Genomic DNA, 25,703 nt, shown 5'->3' with positions numbered 1-25,703 from the left:
CCCAGAAATACTCATAGACAAATCATGAAAAAATAAGAGAAAAACTTTATTTCAAACAGGGTCAGTGGTATGTATGTATGCTATAGAAAAGGCTGGTTGTAACAGCAGTTTCATTTCAAACCTGAATTGATGCACAAATGTGACAGTTTAATGATCAATTACTGCTAAAATGTGGATTAAATCCATCAACATGCCAATTCTGACATCTGTTATAGACACTATTATTTATTTTAGTAGTAGAGGCTAATTTTTATCAGAAGAAAATGAAAACAACCTTACGGTTTCTACTAATGTAATGAACTGTATCCCCAGTATTGCTCTGAAATTATACCACTAGGCTGCTAAGAGAAATTCTAACTTCATCCAAATGTATTATTTAACTGATAATCTTCAATCATCATCTACTGTTGGCTTGATGGTTACTCCTCTTCTTATCTGACCCCAACCAATTAAACTGAAAAATGAAAATAAAAGAAATCATGAATTTTAAATCCATTTCATTAGCATTACTATAAAATGTTGATATATCTAATTTTACTACACTCTCCTCTAAATTCAAACTTGTTCCCATAACATGTTCTATTAAAAAAAGTCTGTATGTTACCTTCTTAGATTCCTAGAATCGTACACATGGATTTTCGCCATCAGGAATGACAAGAAAAGCAAACAAGAAGTTTCTGTCACACATATGCTCATGTTTCTCTAAAAAAATATACCTATCCATTCAGAATCAGCAAACAAGAGCATCTCAGTTCCCCCAATGAACAATGCCAATAGACAAAACACATCAACTTAAATTAAAAACAACAACAACAAAAGAAACCCAACTCATTATCAATTCTTTTTTCCTTGAAAAATGCCTCTTTCACAGCATCTCAACATATCATAATGGCTTTAAAGGGAAATAAGAGAAAGAAGTGAAGAACTAGAATAGGTAGTCTATAAACAAATTACTCTCAATAGCAGAGGGATCAAAGGCCCCTCTAGTCAACAACCAGACTGGATTGATACCACAACTTTACTTTCTAGAACAAAACCCACCTAAACATGGGTAAAAAATACAATTCTAAAGAATATAAATGAAGAAGAAAGTTAGCAAAAATGGGGAACTTGAAGGTTCCAGATATCTGTTCTCCTATAGAACCAAGTAATTAACATTCTGAAAAAGTAGTTTTGTGCATCTGCAGCAGCCAAGCATACGCCCAACAACAAAAAAAAGCCACACGCAAGATAGAAAAAAAATTTGTGTAATTTTGCTCACCCAGTGCAGCATAGCCAAGAGGAATCCAACCAATTCCCAGTTCCTCCCATGGGACAGAAGGGAAAGAACAGAACTTGTTTTCCAAGGTCTAGTTTGTATGGGGGTTGCTCAAGGGACTAGTTTCTGTCTTGTCTGACTCTGAGTACCTGGAGAGCTGTGGCATGGTTGCATCATCAGGTTGAAGACTCCAGAAAGTGGTAGTGTGAGACCAGGTGAGTAAAACCTTCAGAAGGACTAAGGGTGCCCGGGGAACAAAGGATTATGAGCAGAGATATACAGTAAAGTGAGGTCACAGAAGAAGCAAGGGTGAGACTTGAAGAAACTAAGACATATAAAGCAGTTGTCTACATGAAAATATTGGACAAAAGAACACAGCTCCAGGGAAGATGCATACCCAGAAAGGCCTGAGAAGACAATAAACAGTCACACTCGGTTGATCAGTGAAGATTTTTTCCTTCAGTCTTCAAAGACTATAAGAGATGGCTTCTTTTCCTTCCTTTCAAATGCCCAATTTTAAATAAAAGATCACAGGTATACAAAGATACAGGGAAACATGAACAAAGCCCCTGCAAGAGAACAAAATAAATCCCTAGATACTAAACCTAAAGATGCATAGGCCTTGGACCCACTTGAGAAGGACTTTAAAACAACTGTCTTAAATACTTCCAAAGAGCTAAAGGAGAAATAGAGACCTAAAAATATAATGAAATACACAAACAAAAAGAGAATTTAAACAAAGAGAGTTTATAAAAATAAAGAGAAAAAAAAATTAAATAGAAGTTCCAAAGCTGAAAAATGCAAGGACAATTGAAAAACTCAACAGATTAATAAAACAGCAGATTGGAACAGTATCAGCAAACAGACAACAAATCTTGAAGATAGGTCATCTGAAATTATTGAGTCTGAGAAGCAAAAGAAAAAACAAAGAAAAGTAAACACCAACTGAAGTACTTATGGGACATCCAGAGAATCAACACATGCATTATGGGAGTAGCAAAAAAAAAAGAGAGGGGCAGAGAGTTTATTTGAAGAAATAATGACTGTAATAGTTCATGAATATATATAAGAAGCTCAAAACCCTCCAACTAGGATAACCCAAAGAGAAGTGTATCAAGGCACACTGTGATCTAACTGTCCAAGTCAAAGACAATGAGAGACTTTTAAAACTGCAAGAGAAAAGACAGTCAGTACATATAAGGGAACTTCCTTAAGATTATCAGTAGACTTCTTAGCAGGTAACTTGCAGGCTGAAGGACAGTGGCATGATATATTCAAAGTGCTACAAGAAAAAAACTACCAACCAAGGACACTATCTTGAAAAACTGCTTTCAAAATGAAGAAATGAAGACTTCCACAGATAAAAGCTGAGTGATTCATTATCACTATATCTGCTTTTAAAGAAATGCTAAAATAAGTCCTTCAAGTTGAATTGAAAAAATACACAGCAACACAAAGACTTATGAAAATATAATGCTCACTTGGTAAAGGGTAATACACAAATATAAAAACCTGTATTATTTAATTCTGGTGCACAGAATCTAAATGACACAAATGTAAGAAGTAATGATAAATACAATATGCAAATATGTAATTCATTTGTCACATCAATAGCATTAAGTGCATGAATAAATATTTAAAAAGAGTAAGGTACTGTATGTAACTGAAGTTAAGCTGTTAGCAGTTTTGAATAAAATGTTTTAATGTTTAAGTTTTTATATGTAATCCAACAACAAGAACAACAAATCTATAGAATATACACAAAGGAAAAATGGTGGGGTGAAGTCATAAGAACATAGGAACAGGGAATTCCTGGTGGTCCAGTGGCTGAGACTCAGCACTTTCAGTGCTCTGGGCCCAGATACAATCTCTGGTTGGGGAACTAAGATCCCACAAACGAACACAAGAATGAAGCAGAGGGCTTCCCTGGTGGCGCAGCAGTACAGAGTACGCCTGCCGATGCAGGCGACATGGGTTTGTGCCCTGGTCCGGGAGGATCCCACATGCCGCGGAGCGGCTGGGCCCGTGAGCCATGGCCGCTGAGCCTGCGCGACCGGAGCCTGTGCTCTGCAACGGGAGAGGCCACAGCAGTGAGAGGCCCGCGTACCACAAAAAAAAAAAAAAGAATGAAGCGGAACAGAATCCCACTGGCCAATGTGGGTTATGAGCACCAAAATAGAAACAAACAGCAACGGATCATAACCCACTGTAAACAAGTAAATAAACAGGAAAAGAGGAATGGCAAATGATAAATGTAGAGAAGCACCACAGAGTTATGCTATCCCCAGAACAAAGCACAATTCAAGCAAGAAAAATCAAGTGGCAAAGGGGTAGGCAATTTGATGAGAAGCAGGCTATTTGCAGTCTTAAGGGTTCTCATCATAGACTTCATTAGTGCAAGCATAAAAAGAGAAACTTTACAAAAGAAAAATCAGATGTCTTGACTGTATGAACAAAATTAACCTCACCATCTAGGTGCAGCCAGATATTCTGTGCCCTTGAGATTCCTGATAAAGACACAGCACAAACTATATAGCATTTTGGTTTATAATAAATAACCTGAATCTAATAAGACAAAATATCAAATTCAAATTGAGGAAGATTCTATGAATTAACTGGCTTGTATTGTTCAAATGTCAATTCATGTTCAGACAAAAACGTTTAAAAAAGTTCCATATTAGAGAGACTATAGGAACATGAAAAGGAAATGAAATATGTGATCCTGGGGTGAAGCAAGAAAAATTCAATGAAGTACAATGGTGAGACAGATGACAAAACTGGAATGAGGAGTTCAGGTTTTTGTATTTTGTCAACATTAAAAGTCTTGAACTAGCTGTATAAGAGAATATCCTTACTCTTAGGAGATACACACTGAAATATTAATAACTCTAGGTTATGCAACCTACTCAGTGGTTCATAAAAACTAAGGTGTATGCTTATGTATGTGCACATGTAATAATATGAATGGTGTACATATATAAAAAGTCAAAGAAAATGGAAATATTAATTCGGAATTGTTTGATTTTATATAGATTCTGTCTGAGATTAAAGGAAAGCCAGTTGCAATACCTGGAGTAAAAAAGTGAACTGCAACTTTATAAATCAGTGCTGGAAATATAGATTTTAGTGATCCAAATACACACCTGAGAATTAAAGCCATGAGAACCACTGAATTCAAGGACAAATGTGTTTGTGCGTGTCTATACATCATTAAGAACTAATATACCAGAAGAAAATGTGCCGTTGCTCTTGAATGAAAGGTGGACAAGTTGACAAACTTACCGCCAGTGTTTCTCAACTCTTCGGCTAAGGGCTATTTTTTCTCCCACTTCTGTGCACACAGGATTAGTGAGAACTATTTTACCCAAATCAGCCTTTACTGCACTAACTCTTCCTCCTGTTGAAAGGGATCCTATGTTCACCATAAGCACTTCATTCTTAGACAGCTTTTGCACCTAGGGAAATAAATTAAGAAAAAAATCCTTAAATAAAGGAACGGCTTTCCAAAATGAAGTGAGAATTTACCAAATACTGCTAGAAATAAACTATGAAGGAAAAAAATTCTGCACAAATTACATTATAATGGGATTTGAACTATATATGTGTCCAAACAAAACAAAATGTTAGTTATTTGGCATTTACTGAATATACACAAGGTCTAATTCTAAGCTACTTAGTATAGCATAGATCAGTCAATGAAACTCTTAAAATTTTGAAGAGACTTGCAGCAAAAAGAATGTACAGGGACTTCCCTGGTGGCGCAATGGATAAGACTCCCCGCTCCTAATGCAGGAGGCCCAGGTTTCATCCCTGGTCAGGAAACTAGATCTCACATGCATGCCGTAACTAAGAGTTCACATATCACAACTAAGGAGCCCAAGTGGTGCAACTAAGGAGCCCAGCTGCTACAACTAAGACCCGGTGCAACCAAATTAATTAATTAATTTAAATAAAAAAAGAAAAAAGAAGTTCAATATTTCTTGAAAAGTGCAGCAAGATAATAACAAAACACATAGTTTAGTGGGTTCTGAAGGCCTAATTCCATTCATGTAATGTTAACTCGGTACTTAAACTTCCTGGCCGCTATAAAACTGGATAACACCTACTACCGTAATTATTAACTGTTACACTGCCTACTGCTGTTGTCTATACTTACAGTCTCATGTCAAAATTCAGACCAGTGTTTTTAAGGGCTTCAAGTTTCATTAAGTCAGAGGGTAAGAAATATAAATATTAAAGGAACTCCAAAAAATTGACATGTAAATTTTATAAGCACTTAATTCACATCCAGAACAATTCCTTTCACATGACCATTGTTTTTTCATAACATAAAAAGGACTTTACAATCATACATACAGAATTTTGAGTACTGTACAGATTGATACTCAATCTTTCAAGAAACAAAGGTAAAAATTTTAAGCAACCCATCAACCAATCCTAAGGCCTAAAGAAAATGTGGAGAATAGAATCTGATAGCAAGAAAGAGATACAAAGAAGACTTAGTTACTAGAAAAAGCCCAGTGTTAAAAAGTTAATGTAAGAATTCTATATCACTCTTTTGCCACCTGTTTCTCTCCCTAAGCTTATTATATCATCAGATATTTTAATGTCAAAACATGTATTATGGATCTGATTCCTTTTAAAATGTCGTTTTCCTACTGCTGTTTAAAATAACTCTGAAATGAAACTGCTGGGACACTGTTTGCACACTTAAATACATTACAAATTTATACTTTCTCAAAAAAGGTTAAAGTGCTTATTTCTGTGTATCTTTGCCAACAAAATCTTACTTTTTAAAAAGAAGTCAAGTGTATTCTAGAAATATTAAGTCTTTGTAATATGTGCCACAAACACTTTTTTCCATTAAAAAACAAAACAAAACTCTGGCTTGGTTTATGGCTGGTTGCTACAAAGAAACTTCCAGATTATACACCTTTTCTTTGTTTGTAATTCCACTGTGTAAGACAATGAAACAAAACTGGTTGAAACATCATACTTTGTCTCATTTACCTTTGCTGCTTTTTTGTCTCCTTCTGTGCGTACACCAAGAAGTCGTCTAAGTAGGAAATAGGAAATTTCCAATTCTGTGAAGATCTCAGGTAAAGCACCAACTGCACCAAGCACCTGCCCCACCATTCTGTCAGCCCGGCACAAAGTGGGGTCAATTTTTGTTCCAACTCCTAATACATGATATAAACATTACATATTCCAACTTGTTTTTTCTTAAAATGTTTGTAAAGTTAGTCAAACCAGTACAACAAGTCTCTACATATTGTAACCCTGTTAACTCATACCATGTAACAGCTACGTAACCAAAATCCCATAAATTCCTAATTAAAATCCCTGCTTTATCTAAAAATACAAGAATGGGAAAAAGTGTTGCTAGAAATTCAAGACTAAAAAAAATCTTCTTGATTTAAATTATAAAGAAAAAAATTATAAAGGTAAATGAGATATCTGCTTACCTCAAAAGAAATTTCATTTAATAAGATATTGTTTTAATAAAGATTGAAAAGTACAAAGTTTATATGTTTACTTCAAGTTACGTTTGTACATTGATGCAATAAAAAGTTACAAGAAAATGTTCTCTGAATGTCCCTATTCCTAAACAAACAAAAACACCAACCGAACAAAAAACTGCACCCACATCATATACAGAAAACAGGCAAATTTATAGGCAACCTTCCATTTGTAAAAATTTACATAAAAAGCAACCAAGAACAGTGTAAATAAAAGAGTATAATAATATATTCAATATTAAATCATAAAAACCTGGTTACTGAACTTATTCATGAAACTAAAATGTATTCTTTATATATAAAAGTATCCCCTTTTCCCTACCCCACCCTGTGGCAACGCACGACTTGTGGGACTTAGTTCCCCAACTGGGGATTGAACCCAGGACCACAGCAGTGAAAGCATTCAGTCCTAACCACTGGACCGCCAAGGAATTCCCTAAAAGTATTTTTCAACAAACATAAAAAATCATTTTATAATGATAATCAACAATTCAACTACATGTATACCTCCCATCCACTCCTTCATATTCAGTTAAAATATCTAATCAGAGATACAGACTCTCAGATAATCCATTTCACACAAAGTGACATGAATAGCCACTATCAAAAGAATGTAAGTGAAATCCTTACCAATAAGACCCCCTGGAGCAGCATACTGAAGATCATTGTGTTCCGCGAAAAGTGATACAATTTTGGAAAAGATTGGTTTGCACATGAGTTTTCCTTCACTATCTTTGGAAACAATACCAGGTCTGACTTCTATCTCCTGGCCCACCTGAAACATGCAAGTGAGTAATCAAAATATGTGGGGCAACACAGTTACCATTTACATGGTTAAGAGTCCTCACTGGTAGATTGCCAAACACAATAACCACTAAATTATCTAGCAATTACCTAGAAGATATATATGCTTTAAAGACATACTTAAAACATAAAACAGGAAACAAAACAATAAGTGTTTTTAAAGTTAATTTTGAGATTTTGTTTTTACCATTTTTTCCCCTCTAGATAACAAGAGTTCAAAATCAAGTTCACCTTTAATACTCCTTTTAAAATACTACCACCAGCCACACCACCTTTAAGGTCATCAACTTCACAGCCAGGTTTGTTGACATCAAAGGACCTAATAACTGGGAAGGGGATAAGGAAGAAAGGAAAGAAACCATAAGGCTCATCATGTTATTTAAATTAGATGTTTAAGTTAACTTACTATTTTTTTTTTACAAAAAGTAGCCAATTAAGATCTACACTTCAGAGTTGAGTTTGTGGGGAAATATCATTATTCCAATGCTTACTGTGCTCTTAACTATTGGAAAAATGAAAATAACTTGATCAGTTAAGTGACATGTTTAAGCTTTATCTATCTTTTGGAGTCTAATGTGACTGTTACAAAAGAAAAGACAAATAAATACTCTTTATGTATACAGTTAAGTGAAGGGATGACTGTTCTGGGCTGAATTATGGCCTCCTTCCCCACAATTCATGCTGAAGCCCTAACCCTTGGACTCAGTACCTCAGAATCTGACTCTATTTGCAGACAGGGTGTTTAAAGAGGTAATTCAGGTAAAATGAGATCAGTGAGGGTCCCTAACCAATCTGACTGGTGTCCTTATAAAAGCAGGAAATTTGGACAAAGAGGTACCAGGGATGCACATACAAAGAGGAAAAATCATGTAAGAAAAACCATCATGTGGCCCTCTGCAAGCCAAAAAGGAGAGGCTTCTGGAGAAACCAAATCTGCCAGAACCTTAATGTCTGACTTCTGGCCTCCATAACTGTGAGGAAATACATTTCTATTGTTTAAGCCACCCATTATGTGATACTTTGTTATGGTAGCCCTAGCAAACTATTACATTGGTCCTCACATACAATTACAAAAAGAATTAGCTATGAAATTAATCTCCAGAGTACAATCTTAGTCATTAAAAAAGACTATACAGGGACTTCCCTGGTGGTGCAGTGGCTAAGCCTCCGTGCTCCCAATGCAGGGGGCCCAGGTTTGATCCCTGGTCAGGGAACTAGATCCCACATGTGCCACAACTAAGAGTCCACACGCTACAGCTAAAGATCCTGCATGCTGCAATGAAGATCCCACATGCCACAAGTAAGACCTGGCACAGCCAAATAAGTAAATGTTAAAAAAAAAAAAGACTACACATGCACATATGTTTATGTGATTTTATGAACAAAAAGAGGTTTGGAAATATACATGTTATCAGTGCTGTGGGACTGAATTCTTTTATATACTTTTACATTACAACTTACGTAATAAAAATTTAGTTTTAAAACTACAAAATAATTCTAGGACTATGTAACTTACAAAAAGAACAGTGACACTTAACAAAGAGTGTGCTTCAGAATCACTCAAAAGAACACTCTCCAGAAAACACACAGGAGGCCAAGAAGAGTGCCCAGAAAGGCTGATGTTTTCTACAAACTGTGTGCAAGAACCACAAACTTAATGTAATTACAGTTTTGGTACTGTAAGCTTAAGGTAAAAGGAACATGAAAATCTTCACCAGAAGTATGATGAAATCATTTGTACAGAAATTCTAATGTCCTGTTTCTGCCTAAAACATTATCTCCACATAAAGAACACTGTATTAGTCTAATCTCAATTACATAATAAAAAAATTAATGTTCCTATTTTATTCAGGAGTCTGTTCCCAACCAATGTAGCACTGCCAATACAATCTTAGAATCAATCTATCTTAATAGATAAACTTTCACTCACTCCACTGAGTTCAAAATGGAATGTTGTCCTTGGTTTTCATAAACTCAATACTATTTTAAAATTCAAAAAAGCACATAAAGACTTCAATTTACTATTGCTTCTGTGTCCTTAAAAGCAAATCAACAATGCATAAAGACTGAGTCAACCATTAAAGGCCAAAAGGTTAAGTCCTTACCAATAAGTCGGGGCTCTGAAGTAAAGTCTCTTAGAGGTACTGGAATTTTATTAACGATATACTCACAGACAACTTCAATATTATATTTCAGCTGAGCAGAAATTGGAATAATAGGAGCTCCTTCTGCTACTGTACCTATATGACAAAATTCAGAAAGATCCAAATTTGTCATTTTTACAGAATTTGTCCCATAGACTACTAAAGATTATTACATGGATATCCAGACATAGATATACAGATGTCAGCAAAATATGCCATGCTATCATCGTGTTCAGAAAGATGACAGTGTTTTTTCTCTCTAATTAAACATCAATCAAGAAGTCAACAGAATGGACCAAATGAGTTTTTATAGACACAACTTTTCCTTTTCTTTACCACATAATCTGGCTAATAAAGCCAGCCTATCTAATAAATAAAAGAGAAGTCAAATGTAAAAAATAATTTGCATCATGTCTTGCCCCAAATGAAAACAGTATGTTTTACAGAAAGGGACACTAAAGATTAAAGAAAGCATTGTCAGTTGCAATTTGGGAAACAGATTCTCAATGAGAGTCTAAATAATTTGAAAACACACCAACATATATAAAAAAGCCACTTTCATTCATTTTACTATCACTGGGAAAGAATTTTAGAAACATCAGACTGGTGCTCACTTTGACAGCACATATACCTAAACTAGAATAATACAGACAATATTAACATGGCTCCAATGCAAGAATGACATGGAAATGTGAAGTACTCCATATTTTTATTATAATAATCAATCTGTTATACAGTTAAAAAAAAAAAAAAAGCAATGTTTCCGTTTTTCCGTTTGAAAAAAGCCCACCTGGTAACCTTCATAGAATATAACTTCTTTTCTATCTAATATGTACTTTTAGCACATCAAACTCAGAAACAAATTTCACTGCTTCTATAAACTGGCTAAAAGCAACAAACATCTTACGTGATACAGAGAAAGAGGGCTCAGTACCCTACCCACAGATTCACTTCGTTTTTGATAATTAAATTCTTAAAACTTGATTCATGCATTTATTAATTACAGCTTCTTACCTTGTACAAATGCAAGGATCTGTTCATACTGTTCTTTAGCCTGACTTTCTTTTACCAAATCAATTTTGTTTTGTAGAATCAAAATATGCTTCAGTTTCATAATTTCTATGGCAGCCAGGTGTTCAGAAGTCTGAGGTTGAGGACAGGATTCATTACCAGCTAAGTTGATTATGAAGAATTAAAACACAAAAAAGATGAGTAATAAGAATTAGTTCACACCTAATAGAGACTTTTGGATGTCTTAAAGCAAATTCCTGGACACCAGTGCCAAGTGTCTTTGTGTGCACATTTAAATTCAATGACAGACTGCCCTGGATTCCCCAGTCTTTTGGCTCCTATTCATGGTGCTATGCACAATCCTTGGAATCAGCTAGTTTGGCTTCTTTCAGACTGCACTAAAGGCTTTTTACTCAGGCATAACACATGCCCCTCTGGTTCTGTGTAGTCTTTGGGATATTCTGGCTTCAGAATAGTTAAGAGTAGAAAAGTTGCTTAATGTAGTCTTATGAACAATAATTAACCAACCACAAATGTAGACAACCACAAAAATGGCTCAATGATCCCCATGTCTGACATTCACACCCTTGTGAAATCTTTCCCTTTAAATGTGGGATGGATCTAATGACCTACATCTAATGAAGAGAACACTGCAAAAGAGATGGAACGTCACTTCTCAAAGTAGGTTACAAAGACCCTGGCTTCCAACCTGGAAGTTCTTTGTTTCTCTCAAACAAAGATCCATCACTAGGACAGATGGGAAGCTTATGGAGGCCCATGTGAGGAGAAACCAAGGCATGACTGAACTCTCCAGTGTACTCCAGTGTACTCTCCAGCACCAGATAAGTCTTGAGGCAACAAGTCTGCATTCTGCTGACAGATGGCTATAACTTCATGAGACCCTGAGCAGAGACAGCAAAACTCCTGAGCCACAGAAATAGTGATTAAATGTTTGTTTTTCTACTTACTACATTTTGAGGTACACTGTTACATAGCAATAGACAACAAACACAGTTATTCATTTTAACAAAAGGGAAAAACACTACCTGCAAAAATAACAACGTATTATAAAGTACTATGTTTTGTCTAGTACCCCAGTGATCATCTCCCATCTCCTTGTTCCAAACCCATTCTGAATGCTTGTTAAAAAGCATAGCCTTATAAAACAAAGCATTTGGCCTTGCCCCAAAAGACGTCTAGTTCTTGCCTTTGGGCTTCTTGAAGATAAGCCATGTCATCTCTGATAGAAGTGTCCTTATTCAGGGCAGGAGCAGACTACATCAAATCTTAAGAGAGAGGCTGCTACACTTGATAGCCTTAAACAGGCTGGCCATGCCAGAAACACCAACCATGGGGATTGAAGACATGAGGTCTCTGCTGATTTGAAGATTAAAATCAACCACATGGGCAATCAATCACTCATATGTATGTAATGGAACCTCAATAAAAACTCTGAACACCAAAACTGAGGTGAGCTTCCTTGTTGGCAATATTTCACATGTAATGTCACATAATGACACCAAGAGAGTAATCTCTGCCTCCACACAGAGGACAATGGAAGTTTCATGTTTGTAACCCTCCTAGCCTCTGCCCTTTGTGTCTCTTCCTTTGGCTGACCTTAATTTTGCACCTTTCCCTATAATAAACTGTAATTGTGAGTAAAACACCTTTCAGTGAGTTTTTTAAGTCTAATAAATTATCAAATTTTAAAGATGATTTACAGGAGTCCCTGAATTTGCAATTGGGTGTCAGAAACAAAAGCGGTCTTGTGTGGAGACAGTGCTCTCTAACTTTACACTTGACCCTAAAATTCATGTAATCTCCAGTAATAAAATCTCTTGACAGCTCACAGAGAAAGCACAAAAAACTTCCCAGCTCTGAAAACCTTCACACACCTCTTGATTTCAGCATTTCACATGAATGTGCATCTAAAAAACACCATTATGTCAATATTGCAGTGGAGCGCTCAAAGATATTTGAAAAATACCCTTCTCCCCACCCCCTCATATTACTATATTAAAAATTCTAAGATAGTAAGAAAATGCATTGCTGTCTTACAAATATATTTTTTTCCCTCACTACTCAAGAATTTCACCAGATATAAGCCCCAGTTTAACTTGCTTAATATTTCATGATTGCTGGCAAGCAGGCATGGATACTAATTTGGATGACCAGTTTATTCTCATTTATGGTCACTAGAGACCCTTCTTCCCCTTTAAATATTCCACACTGGATCGGCTCCACACTAATTTGTCAAACCAATTCTGATGTTATTTACCTATTAACAGAAGAGCTGCATCCATCACTGCTGCACCATTCAGCATAGTAGCCATCAAAATATCATGGCCAGGACAGTCAACAAAGGAAACATGTCTAGTAATCAAGAAATAACAATCAGCTTTAAGATCAACTAGCATTTAAACATGCAAGTCGCAGACTTCTAAAAGTTGGATCACTTTGAAAGAAATTAACCTTGCTGCAAAGTGGCTACAAAACATGATGCTTCCAGAATTTTGAAATGACACTCCCCGTTTGAAATTAAAATGACTGATGATACATTCCAAAGCAGATAAAATTAACTATATGCAGATATAACTTACCTAAAGACAAGGCTGTAATAAGCTTGGGATAACTCCCAATCCAATCAAAGTGAAAAAGATACTGACTTTATAGAGTGTATAAATAGGAATAATAAACTAATAACAATAATAAACTGGGAATATTCTTGATTTGAAAGCCAAACAATGAATTATAAGAAATGTGTTTATTTGCCTACCAAATACAATATCCAAATCTTTAGACCATTGTCTAGTGGGATCATTTATTTCATCTGTTAAGTTGAAAGCTGTATGTTATAGTCCCCTCTGGACATGTTCACAAATATTATCTCTGGGTCACTAGTATGTCTTTTGACCCTTCCAACAGATCTTTTGCTGAGCAATATCTTTTTAATTTTGATGTACAACAATTTACTAATTTTTTTCATGGACTGTACCTTGCCATATCTAAACACATCAGAGCAAGTCCCTTGTCCAAAAAATTTTACCTACATTTTCTTCTAGAAGTTTTTATGGTTTTATCTGATCCATTTAATACTCAAATGTGTCTATATTTCGAGTATGCACTCAAAATGTATGAGTACACACAAACATCAAAAGAAAATGTACATTTTGAATGCAAGGCATTAGGTTTAAAACTAGAATTATTTTTAATTGTTCCATCACCTGTTTGTTGAAAAGCCTGTTCTCCTCTGCTGAACTGCTTCTGCACCTTAGTCAAAAATCAGTTGGGACATATTGGAGTTGGTCCATATCTGGGTTTTCTAACTCTGTTCCACTGATCTGTGTCTCCCTTCACCAGCAATACATAGTCTTGATTACTACAGCTAGATACACTTTGAAGTCAGGCAGACTAACTCTTTCTATATTCTAACTTTACCAAAATTGTAGCTATTTAATTTCATCTCTCCAAATAAATTTTAAAATAACTTTATATACACCAACAATAAACCTTGCTGGAACTTTTTTTGTTTTTGTGCAAAACTACTGTATTTACAAAAATGGCACAAAAGTGAATTCAACAGTCTATGCACATGCACACTTCATTCACATCTTCAACAACAAAAGGTATTCTAACACTACAGAACTGAATAAGAATACTAGCTTCAACAGCAGCTGTTAAGCACTGGAGTCACATAAGTTACACCAGAATGGGCAATTATTGCCCAAGTAAAATTCTATTGTTAAAGCTGAAACAGATTTAAGGCCATTCAAGTTCAAGCACAGAATACAAATCTTTTGAAGCCCCATCTATTTGTGTTTGAAATATGTGACCTTTCTTCTAACTTGTGGTCTTAAACTTCTGTTTTACAAAATCCAAAAGGGAAATACAGAAGAAATCAATAAAATAGCAGTTACATTAAATAAGAGTAACATACAAAACTATAATTAAGATGAATTAAAAAAGCCAAAACATTAAAATTGTAAAACTTGCTTGTTACTTGCTGGAACCAGCCCTACACTAGGAGTTAGGTAATATATACAATTATTTTCAAGTAGATTACTTTACATTGCTCTAACATGTTCTTTTCATCAGTGGACTGTTAAACTAATCAAAACTCTACACATGTATATTCCCTTACACACACACTACAACTACCTGCAAAGCCATAACTCTCAAATGACTTAGTGAGTGAAAGGAAATAAAAAGTGGAGAAGTAACATATTAAGGAGAAATAATGGGAATTAGAAAATTCATGCAGTTCAGCTCTTTTAATCAGCCAGCCCTTGCTGGCACTTTGATAAAATTTGTATTAAACCTGTATATCAGTTTAAACAGAATTAGCATTTTATTCTCTGGAGTTTCCAATGTGCGAACAGAGTGTATCTATTTAGATTTTCTTTGACTTCGTAATTTTCACAGATTTTTGCATATATGTTCATGAGAGATATTTTCCCATAGCTTTCCTTTCTTGTAATGCCTTTTTCTGCTTTTGGTATAGGGTAAAGCTTTCCTCATAGACTTCCTCTGCTTCTATCCTCTAAAGAGATAGTGTCTTCCATCTAAGTATTTCATCTTTTTGAGACTTAAGTACAGCAGTTTAGATTTTGCTGTGTGTACGTCCATTGCTGGTACACAGAAATATAATCAACTTTTGTGTGCTGACCTGGTATCCTGCAACCCTGCTTATGAAGCAAGATTTTTTCTCTTTCCAATCTGTAACCTTTAATTATCTTTTCTTAAAATAATTTTATCTATGCAAAAAAAAAACCTTGCTAGGATTTTGATAGGGATTGCATTAAACCTGTATATCAACTTGAGCAATCTGAATAGGTTTATATCAATTACAGAAGTTCAATCAACAATTAATAACCTCCCCAAGCAGAAAACACCAGGCCTAAATGGGTTCACTGGGTGAATTCTACCAAACATTTAAGGAAGATATTACACCAATACCCTACTTGCTCTTTAGAGGATAGAAGCAGATGAAACACTTTCTAATTCTATGAGGCAAGCTTTACCCCAATACCTAAACCAGACAAAGCCATTACAAGAAAGGAAAACTAATGGAAAATATCTCTCATGAACATAAATGTAAAAATCTTCAACAAAATATTAGCAAATCTAATCCAACAATGGATAAAAGAATTACATGCCACAACCAAGTGGGTTTTAACTCAGGTATACAAGGCTGATTCAATACCTGAAAATCAATTAATGTAAGCCATCACATCAACGGGTTAAAGAAAAATCACATAATCAAATAAACAAATGCAGGAAAAGTATCTGACAAACTTCAACTCCCATTCATGAACTCTCACCAAATTAGGAACAAAGGGTAACCTCCTCAAGCTGATAATGAGTATCTACAAAAGCCCTATAGCTGATGTCATACTTAATGGTGAGAAACGCAATGCTCTCCACTAAGATCAGGAAAAAGCAAAAATGTCCCTTTTACCAATGCTTTTTTTTTTTTTTTTGCGGTACATGGGCCTCTAACTGTTGTGGCCTCTCCCGCTGCGGAGCACAGGTTCCGGATGCACAGGCTCAGCAGCCATGGCTCACGGGCCTAGCCGCTCCGTGGCATGTGGGATCTTCCCAGACCGGGGCACGAACCCGTGTCCCCTGCATCGGCAGGCAGCCTCTCAACCACTGCACCACCAGGGAAGCCCCTACCAATGCTTTTGAACACAGTAATGGAAGTCCCAGCTTGTATAATAAAAACAAAAGAAAAGGAAATAAAAGGTATACAGATTAGAAATGAAGAAATAAAACTGCCTTTGTTTGCAGATGACATTGTTAAAGGCGACAAAAAAAACTCCTGAAACTAATAAGCAATTATGGTAAGACTACAGATTTGAGGTTAATATATAAAAGTTAATCACTTTCCTAAATAGCAGCAATGAACAAGTGGAATTTGAAATTAAAAACACAAATCATTTACATTAGCATCCCCAAAAATAAAATACTTAGGTATAAATCTGAGAAAATATGTATAAGATCTATATGACGAAAACTACAAAATTCTGATGAATGAAGCCAAAGAACTAAATAAAAAGACAGATATCACATGTTAATAGGTAGGAAGACTCTACATTGTCAAGATGTCAGTTCTTTTCAAACTGATCTACAGATTCAATGCAATCCCCATTAAAATCCCAGTCAATCATTTTGTGGATATCAATAAACTGATTCTAAAGTTTATATGCAGAGGTGAAAGTCTCAGAAGAGCCAACACAGTACTGAACAACAATAACAAAGTTAGAGGACACTAGGCCACTTCAAGACTTAGTATAAAGGTACAGAAATCAAGAAACTGCAGTATCTGAAAAACAGTTAAACATATTAATGGAACAGAACAGAGACCCAATAAACAGATCCACATTAATAGAGTTAACTGATCTCTCAAAATGGAACAAGGGCAAAGACAGTCTTTTCAACAAATGGTGCTTTACCAACTGGACATTTACATGCAAAAAAAATGCATCTAGGCAGAGATCTTGTGCCTGGTAGAAAAATGAGTTCAAAAGGATCACAAAACTATAAAACTCCTAGAAAATAACATATGAGAAAACACAGATAACCTTGAATAAGGTGATCACTTTTCAGGCACAATACCAAACCACAAAAAAAAAGAACTGATAAACTGGGCATCTCAAAATTTGAAATTTCTGGGAATTCCCTTGTGGTCCAGTGGTTAAGACTCTGCGCTTCCAACGCAGGGAGTGTGGGTTCAATTCCTGGTTAGGGAACTAAGATCCCATATGCCGCAAGGTGTGGCCAAAAAAAATTAAAAAAAAAAAAAAAAGGAAAGGAAATTTCTGCTCTGTGAAGACACTGTCAAGACAATGAAAAAGGGCTTCCCTGGTAGCACAGTGGTTGAGAGCCCGCCTGCCGATGCAGGGGACACGGGTTTTTGCCCCGGTCTGGGAGGATCCCACATGCCACGGAGTGGCTGCACCCATGAGCCATGGCCGCTGAGCCTGCGCGTGTGCTCCGCAACGGGAGAGGCCACAACAGTGAGAGACTCGTGCACCACAAAAAAAAAAAAAAGAGAGAATGAAAAGACAAGCAAACTGGGAGAAAATATCTGCAAAAGACATATCTGACAACAAACTAGTACCTAAAATACACAAATAACCCTTAAAACTCAAAATAAGGAACAGGTTAAAAAATGTGTTCAAGACCCGAACAGACTTAACCCCACTAAAGATATACAGACAGAAATTAAGCACATGAAAAGACACTGCACATCACGTCATCAGAGAAATACAAATTAAAAAAATAAACACGTAAAAAACTGTTTGAATGGCTTAAATTCCTAATACTGACACCATCAAATGCTGCAAAATGTGGAAAAACAGCAACTCTCATTCGTTAGACGGAATGCAAAATAGGACAACCATTTTGAAAGAGTTTGGTGCTTTCTCACAAAATCAAACATCCTTTTACCATCTGCACCAACAAATACACTTCTTAGTATTTATTTACTCAAATCAGTTGAAAACCTATGTCCACATACAAAAAAAACCTGCATGCAGATTTACAGCAGCTTTATTCATAACTGTCAAAACTTAAAAGCAACCAAGATGTCCTTTTGTAGGTGAATGGATACATACGCTGTGATATACCCAGGGAACAAAATATTGTTCAGTGGTATAAAGAAACGAGTTACCAGTTACAAATTGATATGGAAAATAAAGGCATACTATTAAGTAAAAGAAGCCAATCTAAAAAAGCTAAATACTGCATGTTTCCAACTATTTACTATTCTGGAAAAGGGAAAACTATGCAGACAATTAAAAAAATCAGTAGTTGCCAGGGGTTACGAAGGAGGGAAAGATGAATACACAGGATACAGAGGATTTTTAGGGCAGCAAAACCACTCTGTATCACAGTATAACAATGAATACGTGTCAAAAACTTTTGCAAATGCACAGCATGTAAAACATCAAGAGTAAACCATACGTAGACCATGGACTCTAGATCATAATGATTTGTCAAAACAGGTGAATCAACTGTAAAAAATATACCACTCTGGTAGGGAATGCTGAAAATGAGGTAGGCTATGTTTGTACACTGAGGATGAGAAATCTTCTGTACCTTCTGCTCAATACTGATTTCAATCTAAAACTCTCTAAAAAAGTCTATTAAAAAAAAAAAGAGAATGAACTACGGACATGCTCAAAAACCTGGACAGCTCTCAAAAATATTGTAATGAGTGGAAAAGTCAGTTTCAAAAAGCAATATATTGTATTTAATGTATACGACATTTCTGAAATAAGAAAATTACAGTTAAGATAACAATTAGTATTTCCCAGGCATTAAGAATAGTGGGGGAAAATGGAGCGATCTTTGTGTAATATCTGTTATCCAGAAAGTACTGGTGGTTACAGGAATGGAAATGTGACAAAATAAGGTAGATGCATATACATACTTTATATCAACAGTTATTTCTTTGTTTTGATGTTATACTGTAGTTTGATGTAGTACTATTAACTAGTAGGGCAAAATGAGTTAAAGACATGTAGGTCCTCTATGTTATCTTTCCAACTTCCTGTTATACTATAATTATTTCAAAATTAAAAATGAAAACATGGAGCAGAGCTGCTGGAAAATGAAAGAAAGTGTTACATTTGCAATGATTAATAATTTTAGGTCTAGCCTAATCTTAATAAAAAAAAAATTCAGCAACATAGAAGCATATAGATTTTGAGTAATTTTAGTTTTTAAAATTTGTATGAAAAAAGTTTAAGAGATTTTTGATGTTTTCATAGAAAGCGTAAAACTGTAGTCATGTGAAGCAAAACAAATTGTTTAAACAAACAAACAATAAAACATTAAAGAAACCACATTTGTGTTATGAGAATGAAAATTGTCATTCAAAAAAGAAGTTTGCTCAAGGGTTCCTAGTGTCTTGAAAGACTAAGTGAAATTGCCAGCCTAATTCAGGGCAGTCCAACGAACAAAAATAACTATGCTTTCAAAACTGTTACCATTTTCAAAAATTGAATATTCACGTCCTTATGATCTAAAACTTCTTTGGGTAATTCTAATACCTACATGTGTTGGTTGGTGGATGTCAGGGTTCTGAGGAATTAAGACACACAAAAACATTCCAAAAACAGATAGAGACAGACAAAAGTATTAAAAAAACATAATTAAGAAAGTCTTTGGTCTCCTCTGAAGAAAAAGAAACAAAGGAAGCCTGGAAAAAAAAAAAAACCCCACTAAACGTAATTATTTTATTCTGGTAATTCTTTATAGAACCCACATGTACATATTTTAGCTTAGATTTAACTAACTGGCCTCTCAATTTATTTTTCTAGCTTTAAGTGCATAACAATGAACTCTTAAAAAAGTAATTAGTGACTACTGTAAACTGTAAATTTCTTAGCTAGAAAATGTTTTGGCAAAAATGCATCTGTATCAAGCTTAGGTTTGAATCACTGTTTACATTCTCAATTAATTTGTTCCATGAGCACAAGACAAAAAAGTGTGTTTAACACAAAAATGATCACCTGACGAGTTTGAAGTTCCCTTTGGTCCCTGGAATGTCTGTAGGAAACTCATCAGGTGTACTACTTCCACAAGATCTATAACATTCTGGTCGAGGACAACTTCCATCATCAAGTTTGTAAATCTAAAAGTTTCAATGAAAAAACTGAATTTGTCACTTGCACATCTAAAAATTCAAGTAAAATGATTTGTCCTTCCACAGTATACTATGTACCTTGGCATTAGCATACCCAAGCTTGATTGTAATATTTCTTTCTAGTTCATTTTTGAATCTGACAGTGTGAACTCCAGAAATAGCTTTTACAACAGTAGATTTTCCATGGGCAACATGACCAATTGTACCTACAAAGACCAAATAAAATTAATTTACATGCATTCCATTACACCAAATATTTCAGTAAAGTTAGAAAAACAAAAGGCATAACTCATTGTAAATAGTTCAACCTACAACCACCAGTGATTTCATTTTCCACCTCCATGTATTCTTTTCAACACAAAACTTTTTCTGAAACATGACCAAAAATAACTTTCCATGTACCTGAAAACTTTATTTAAAAATCATACTTAGTGTAACATAAGCTACTCAACTTATTACTCTCAAAAAGAATAGTTCACTTGAAATAAACATTCATTGAAAAACACACAAAATTTTGTATAATTAGAAACTTGCCACTGTGTGTGTGTGTGTGTGTGTGTGTTGTACACGGGCCTCTCACTGTTGTGGCCTCTCCCGTTGCGGAGCACAGGCTCCGGACGCGTAGGCTCAGCGGCCATGGCTCACAGGCCTAGCCGCTCCGCGGCATGTGGGATCTTCCCGGACTGGGGCACGAACCCGCGTCCCCTGCATTGGCAGGCGGGCTCTCAACCACTGCGCCACCAGGGAAGACCGCCAGTATTTTGATTGAGGTAAACATACATGAAAATCCCATAGCGGGGGGAAAAAAGAGAAGGAATCCATGAAAATTAGAAAACAACATCAGTTTAATTACAAGAATTAAATACATGTTAAGAATGATACAACGTTTTACAATTTTTTCATAACTGTAGATAAGACTTAATAGGTTTTAGTGCCAATACAGATGCTAAAATATCTGAGGTTTATACTCAATTAAGTTCTCTTCAAAATTACAAAAGTGTCAACTAATAATATAAATAAAAGATTATTCTAATAATAGATTAGATATCAAATAAAACTTTTCAGACCCTGTTAAGGGCACTGTTTTTAAAATAATCCTGTACAAAAAGCATTTTCACCTCTTCTTTAACCTTCTGCTACACATGCATATACCTCTACGTGTATCTATGCCTTCCCATTCTAATGGAGAATACTGTGTTTCCCAAGAAATCGAGCAGGTGCTTGCTCATAAGAGCCGAAATCTATTCCTTATATATCCGAATCCTCCTATAATTCAGTTAACGGAAAGTGAAGAAATCAAAAATCATCATGGAAAAGCAACCAAGTCAGTCCTCCAGAAAAGTAACACTCTATGCAATAATTTATGCTTACCTATATTAATTGTGGCTTGTCTGCTGATAACTTCCTGCGAGAGTGGAGTCAACCTGGCAACGTCCTGCAATGAAACATTTTAGTTTAAACTACCTAACAAAAGACAAACCAGAACTTAGATTTCACGTTCTGTATCTACAGCTTGCCACCATCTACTCAACGCTCCACTGCTTTCCAAAAAATATCTTTCTTGTTAAGGCATTCTTTATTCCAGAGTCATAATTTTGGGGCTAATAAGTCCTAAAAGGCCTTTAGACTTACAAAAGAGACTATTATTTTCACTAACTCTAGAAGATTTGGAAGGCCGGAGTCCCAAACTTTAGGAGAATTAACACCAAGGACAATGTAAACAGTTCCTTCCTATAATTAAAGATGCTAACACACTCTTTTTCCAGATCTTCAGAGGAAAATACCTTAATGGCACTTAAAACTATGACTTTCCAGCCGAAACCTTCGGGGTTTCCAGGTCCCACGACCTCATTTACACCCCCATGCCCAAGTCGCAGCCCTGCTGGAGCGCTCCTGAGAAAGCCCGGGCTCGCGTCTCCTTCCTAACCCAGGCTACCGACAGCCAGGTATTGCCATGACTCAACGCCTCCCGGAGGCCAGGTCATCCCCACTCCTGAGCTCACTCCAATCCACCTACAGGGAAGCCTTACCAATGTGGCGAGATCCTGGCGAGAAAGATGTGGCTGTCCCGAAGTCACACAAGCCTCGCCCCCCGCCATCTTGCCGGGAGAAGAAGTAAGTCATCCAGAGGACTGCCTGACCGTTCGCATGCCCTCTTGTGCGGAGGCGCAGCTGCGGAGGCTGGAGGGTCGACTAGGTCGCACGCCGGAGAGAGGAGGATGATCGATGCTCCAGAGAGGTCGCTGCGTGAACTTATTTCGCCTGACTTTACACCTTACCTGCAGGAAAGCTGACGACAAAACGAGAGGCAAAGTTTAGGGATGTATTCGTAGCAAACCTTTTGGATATTTGTGCAGGCAATGCTAAGGGCAGCCCCATAAAAGGACCTTTGTTGGGTGGGTGATGCAACCCAGGCTCCTGCTGGCAAGGGAGCGGCCGTTTCCGTTTTTACTTGTGGATGGCCCGAAGGGTTTCCCAGGGTCAGGGGATCTTAGTTTGCGTGTAAGAGTGGCGTAAAGGGAATGGTCTTTACCAATTTACGTAATTTAATTTTATAAGCTGAGGTCGCTTGGGATCCCAGCCAGACTTGACCCAGAGGAGACCATGTACTAACCTGCTGGCCACGCTCAAGGCTAAGCCACTTCCGTTTTGGGCGTTTTGGGGTGACGGGGCGGAGGGAAAGACGCCTTTTGCGGAAAGGTTAATGGAGGGCTCCGTTGCGTAGGTATGGCGAAAGCAAGCCGGTATCTTGGGTCTCTGAGCGCTATGGCAGGGGACGTTTTTGTGTGGTGGTGTTAGAGTGCACTCAGATGGATATGGAGTGCGCAAAGAAAGTGTTTAAAAAGCAGATGTAAGGAAATCCATTTATTTGCAGAAAATGTGGGCAGAAAATGTCACCTGCTGTCTTAGTAATGGAAGGATGCTGAGGAAATGGAAATATGAGCCTCTGCAGCCACCTGCATATATGCCATGTAAGGGAATTTAGGGTGGAGAAAAACAGGATACTGCCCTAAGATGGTTAAGATACATATCTAGGAATGATTTCACTTGGTCCAGGTTTGCATTTTCCCATTCAGAGAAAAGCACTAAATTCCTTAACTCAAGATGTCTTTTTAAATTAGTGGTAATTGTTTCATGTTCTGACTACCTGTGCTTGTTTTTTTGCAAAACTTCCCCCTTACTTCTTCGGAACACTCTTTAAGAGCTAATTGCCCCTCTTGGGCTATAGTCCTCAGTAAGTCCTGAGTAAGTGGGCTGAATAAATCATAATTGTCAGCATTTAGGTTGTGCTTTTTTTTTTTCAGTCTGATGGTCTGGTCACCAACGAAGGCACACAGAGCAAACTTCTCTCTTTCACTGAACTCTGTAAGGATCTGGGGCCTTGGAAACAGCAGAGTCCTCTTGTGTCTGTGCACCTCCATGGAGTGTCCAGGTGAACTGAGGTCATTGTCTCCTGGTTCTCAGATTTGCTGTTTTTAGCTAATGATACTAAGTTTTATCAGTGGTGTTAAACTCCCTAGAGGAGTCGGTTCCCTTGAAACTTACCTTTTAGAAGTGGTACCTGCGTTATCCTCAGTTGAAAGAAACTGGGAAGATTTTTGCTCAGTTTAGACACATAGTGGTTTATCCTCAGTTGAAAGACTGGGAGTACTTTGCTCAGTTAAAAAACACTGAGTAGAGGTTGGGCTGGGTAATTAGGTGAAAGAATGGCCTGTCATTTGCCTTTGAATTGTCTAGATTAATCAGGTTTGTTTAAATAAAAGTGAAGATATCTCATGACAGCTTTCAGCTCTGAAGAAGGGATGCCTCCTCCTGGCTTTCTCAGGCAGCTTTCAAGAGTGGTGAATGCAAGTCTTCTTATCATGCTGCTGTCCTATAAGGGAAGCCCACTCACTTTAATCAAAAACTGGCTCTGCTGGAGACGCACACAGGAGCTGCCTACTCTGTGATCTGAGCACCCACAGTGGTCTTATACTACGTGAGGGAAAAACCCAGATGCATAATAGAGCTGAAAGAAATCTAGGGTAAAACATAAAGGAGTTAAGCTCACAAACAGCCCATTGGCCCACTGCATGGATCTCAGAGAGGCAGCAGTGAGTGGTGGCTTGAAGCGAGATCTTAGTTCCCTGCCCAGAAATTTTGAACCTGTGTATCCTTGAAAACCAGGAATCCTAGCCATTAGAACAGCAAGGTCCAGAGGCTAGAAGCAAATTTTCCCTGGCTCTTGCCTGCATTTGAAAGCAAGAATGTTTTAAGAAGACAAAAATTCTAAAAACAGGTGCAAAGTTTATTATTAGAGGCATAGCACAAGAAGTGAGAGAGCACCCGGAGAAGCAGTTTGTTATTTAAGACTGAAGCAAGGCAGAGATACAGCCCCTCCTTTTCACCTCCAAGGAGCCTTTCTGGGCGTGCGCAGTGTCTCCCTTGCCCCAAGAATGGGAAATGTGTGACTTCTTGATCTATTACTTAAACAGGGTTTAGCCCCTCTGTCCCTGCCTTAACTGTTATCTTAAAGTGACCACAGGAAACAAAGTCCAGCTATTTTTCCTGTCCCTGTTATTTCCATCTCACAGTGTAAACAGGAGGCTGGTTGTAAATATCTAGCCTAGAACCCACCTGCCTCCTTCTTGAGGAAATGCAAACAGGAGGCTGGTTGTAAATGTCTAGCTTGGAGCCCATCTAACTCCTGCCTTAACATGATTGTCACTAGTGATTTTTGTCTTGACAAACCAGTTGGGGAACAAAGCTTTCAAAACAAAAGAAGAGGATTGACAGAATGCCACCCTCCAACTAACAGGCCAGCCAGGTTTGTACTTGCTTAATTGGGATAAAGGAAACCTTGCCCTGAAAGTGATGAAGATGGGGCACTTTTATTGCATATGCAGTTAAGTTAGAGAAAGACAGCTTGATAAAACATCTTTTCAGACTTCTATCTAAAGTTGGGTGGACCAAGGGGACCCCCTTATTGGTCCCCAACACTAAAGGGCCCCAAATAAGTCAGCTCTATTTACCCCAGTTAAAAAAGGCTGAAAAAATTACATTCTGATACCTTACCAGTAATTGCTTGAGGGAATAGGTCAATTAATCAAGTTAAAGATTGACAAAAGGGCTTGAGTCCCTTGACTGAACCCCTCACTAGGGACCCCAACTGTTTCATAGAAAAACAGATTAAATGATCAGGGGATTTAAAAAAAGAAAAAAGTGTTGATTCCTGGACTTGTAAAACCAAGGCTTCTTGATGGGATCCTGTGGGAAACTAATGTTAAAAGTAAAGAAATTTATAGAATTGAGATCAAGGTGTATAAAATTTG

At 36.8% G+C, this 25,703-nt stretch overlaps 1 protein-coding gene and 1 non-coding gene across 6 annotated transcripts in view; one reads left to right on the top strand and one right to left on the bottom strand.

Moving 5' to 3' along the window:
* The window catches only part of LOC137217856 (eukaryotic translation initiation factor 2 subunit 3-like), a 44,569-nt gene extending 21,974 nt beyond the window's left edge, over positions 1–22,595 (bottom strand). For 2 of the 5 annotated variants that reach the window (XM_067724844.1, XM_067724845.1), the window contains exons 1-11: positions 22,422–22,592; positions 21,763–21,826; positions 20,470–20,597; positions 20,258–20,379; positions 13,015–13,109; positions 10,740–10,898; positions 9,687–9,821; positions 7,813–7,907; positions 7,408–7,552; positions 6,269–6,438; positions 4,541–4,713 (exon numbers count right to left, since the gene is read on the bottom strand). In XM_067724844.1, the coding sequence (XP_067580945.1) occupies positions 4,541–4,713; positions 6,269–6,438; positions 7,408–7,552; positions 7,813–7,907; positions 9,687–9,821; positions 10,740–10,898; positions 13,015–13,109; positions 20,258–20,379; positions 20,470–20,597; positions 21,763–21,826; positions 22,422–22,490 (1,355 nt within the window). In that variant the 5' untranslated portion in view covers positions 22,491–22,592. Of the gene's footprint in view, positions 1–25; positions 455–4,540; positions 4,714–6,268; positions 6,439–7,407; positions 7,553–7,812; positions 7,908–9,686; positions 9,822–10,739; positions 10,899–13,014; positions 13,110–20,257; positions 20,380–20,469; positions 20,598–21,762; positions 21,827–22,421 lie in introns of those variants that run through there. The other 3 variants (XM_067724846.1, XR_010940301.1, XR_010940302.1) reach the window with 3 other exon arrangements.
* Positions 10,332–10,436, top strand: LOC137217922 (U6 spliceosomal RNA). The gene has a single exon (XR_010940314.1). It is a non-coding gene; the product is annotated as a U6 spliceosomal RNA (small nuclear RNA).
* Positions 22,596–25,703: the final 3,108 nt, after the last annotated feature.

Source organism: Pseudorca crassidens, chromosome Y (assembly GCF_039906515.1).
Source record: "Pseudorca crassidens isolate mPseCra1 chromosome Y, mPseCra1.hap1, whole genome shotgun sequence".
NCBI lineage: Eukaryota > Metazoa > Chordata > Mammalia > Artiodactyla > Delphinidae > Pseudorca > Pseudorca crassidens.
This window is presented reverse-complemented; position numbering and strand designations above follow the sequence as displayed.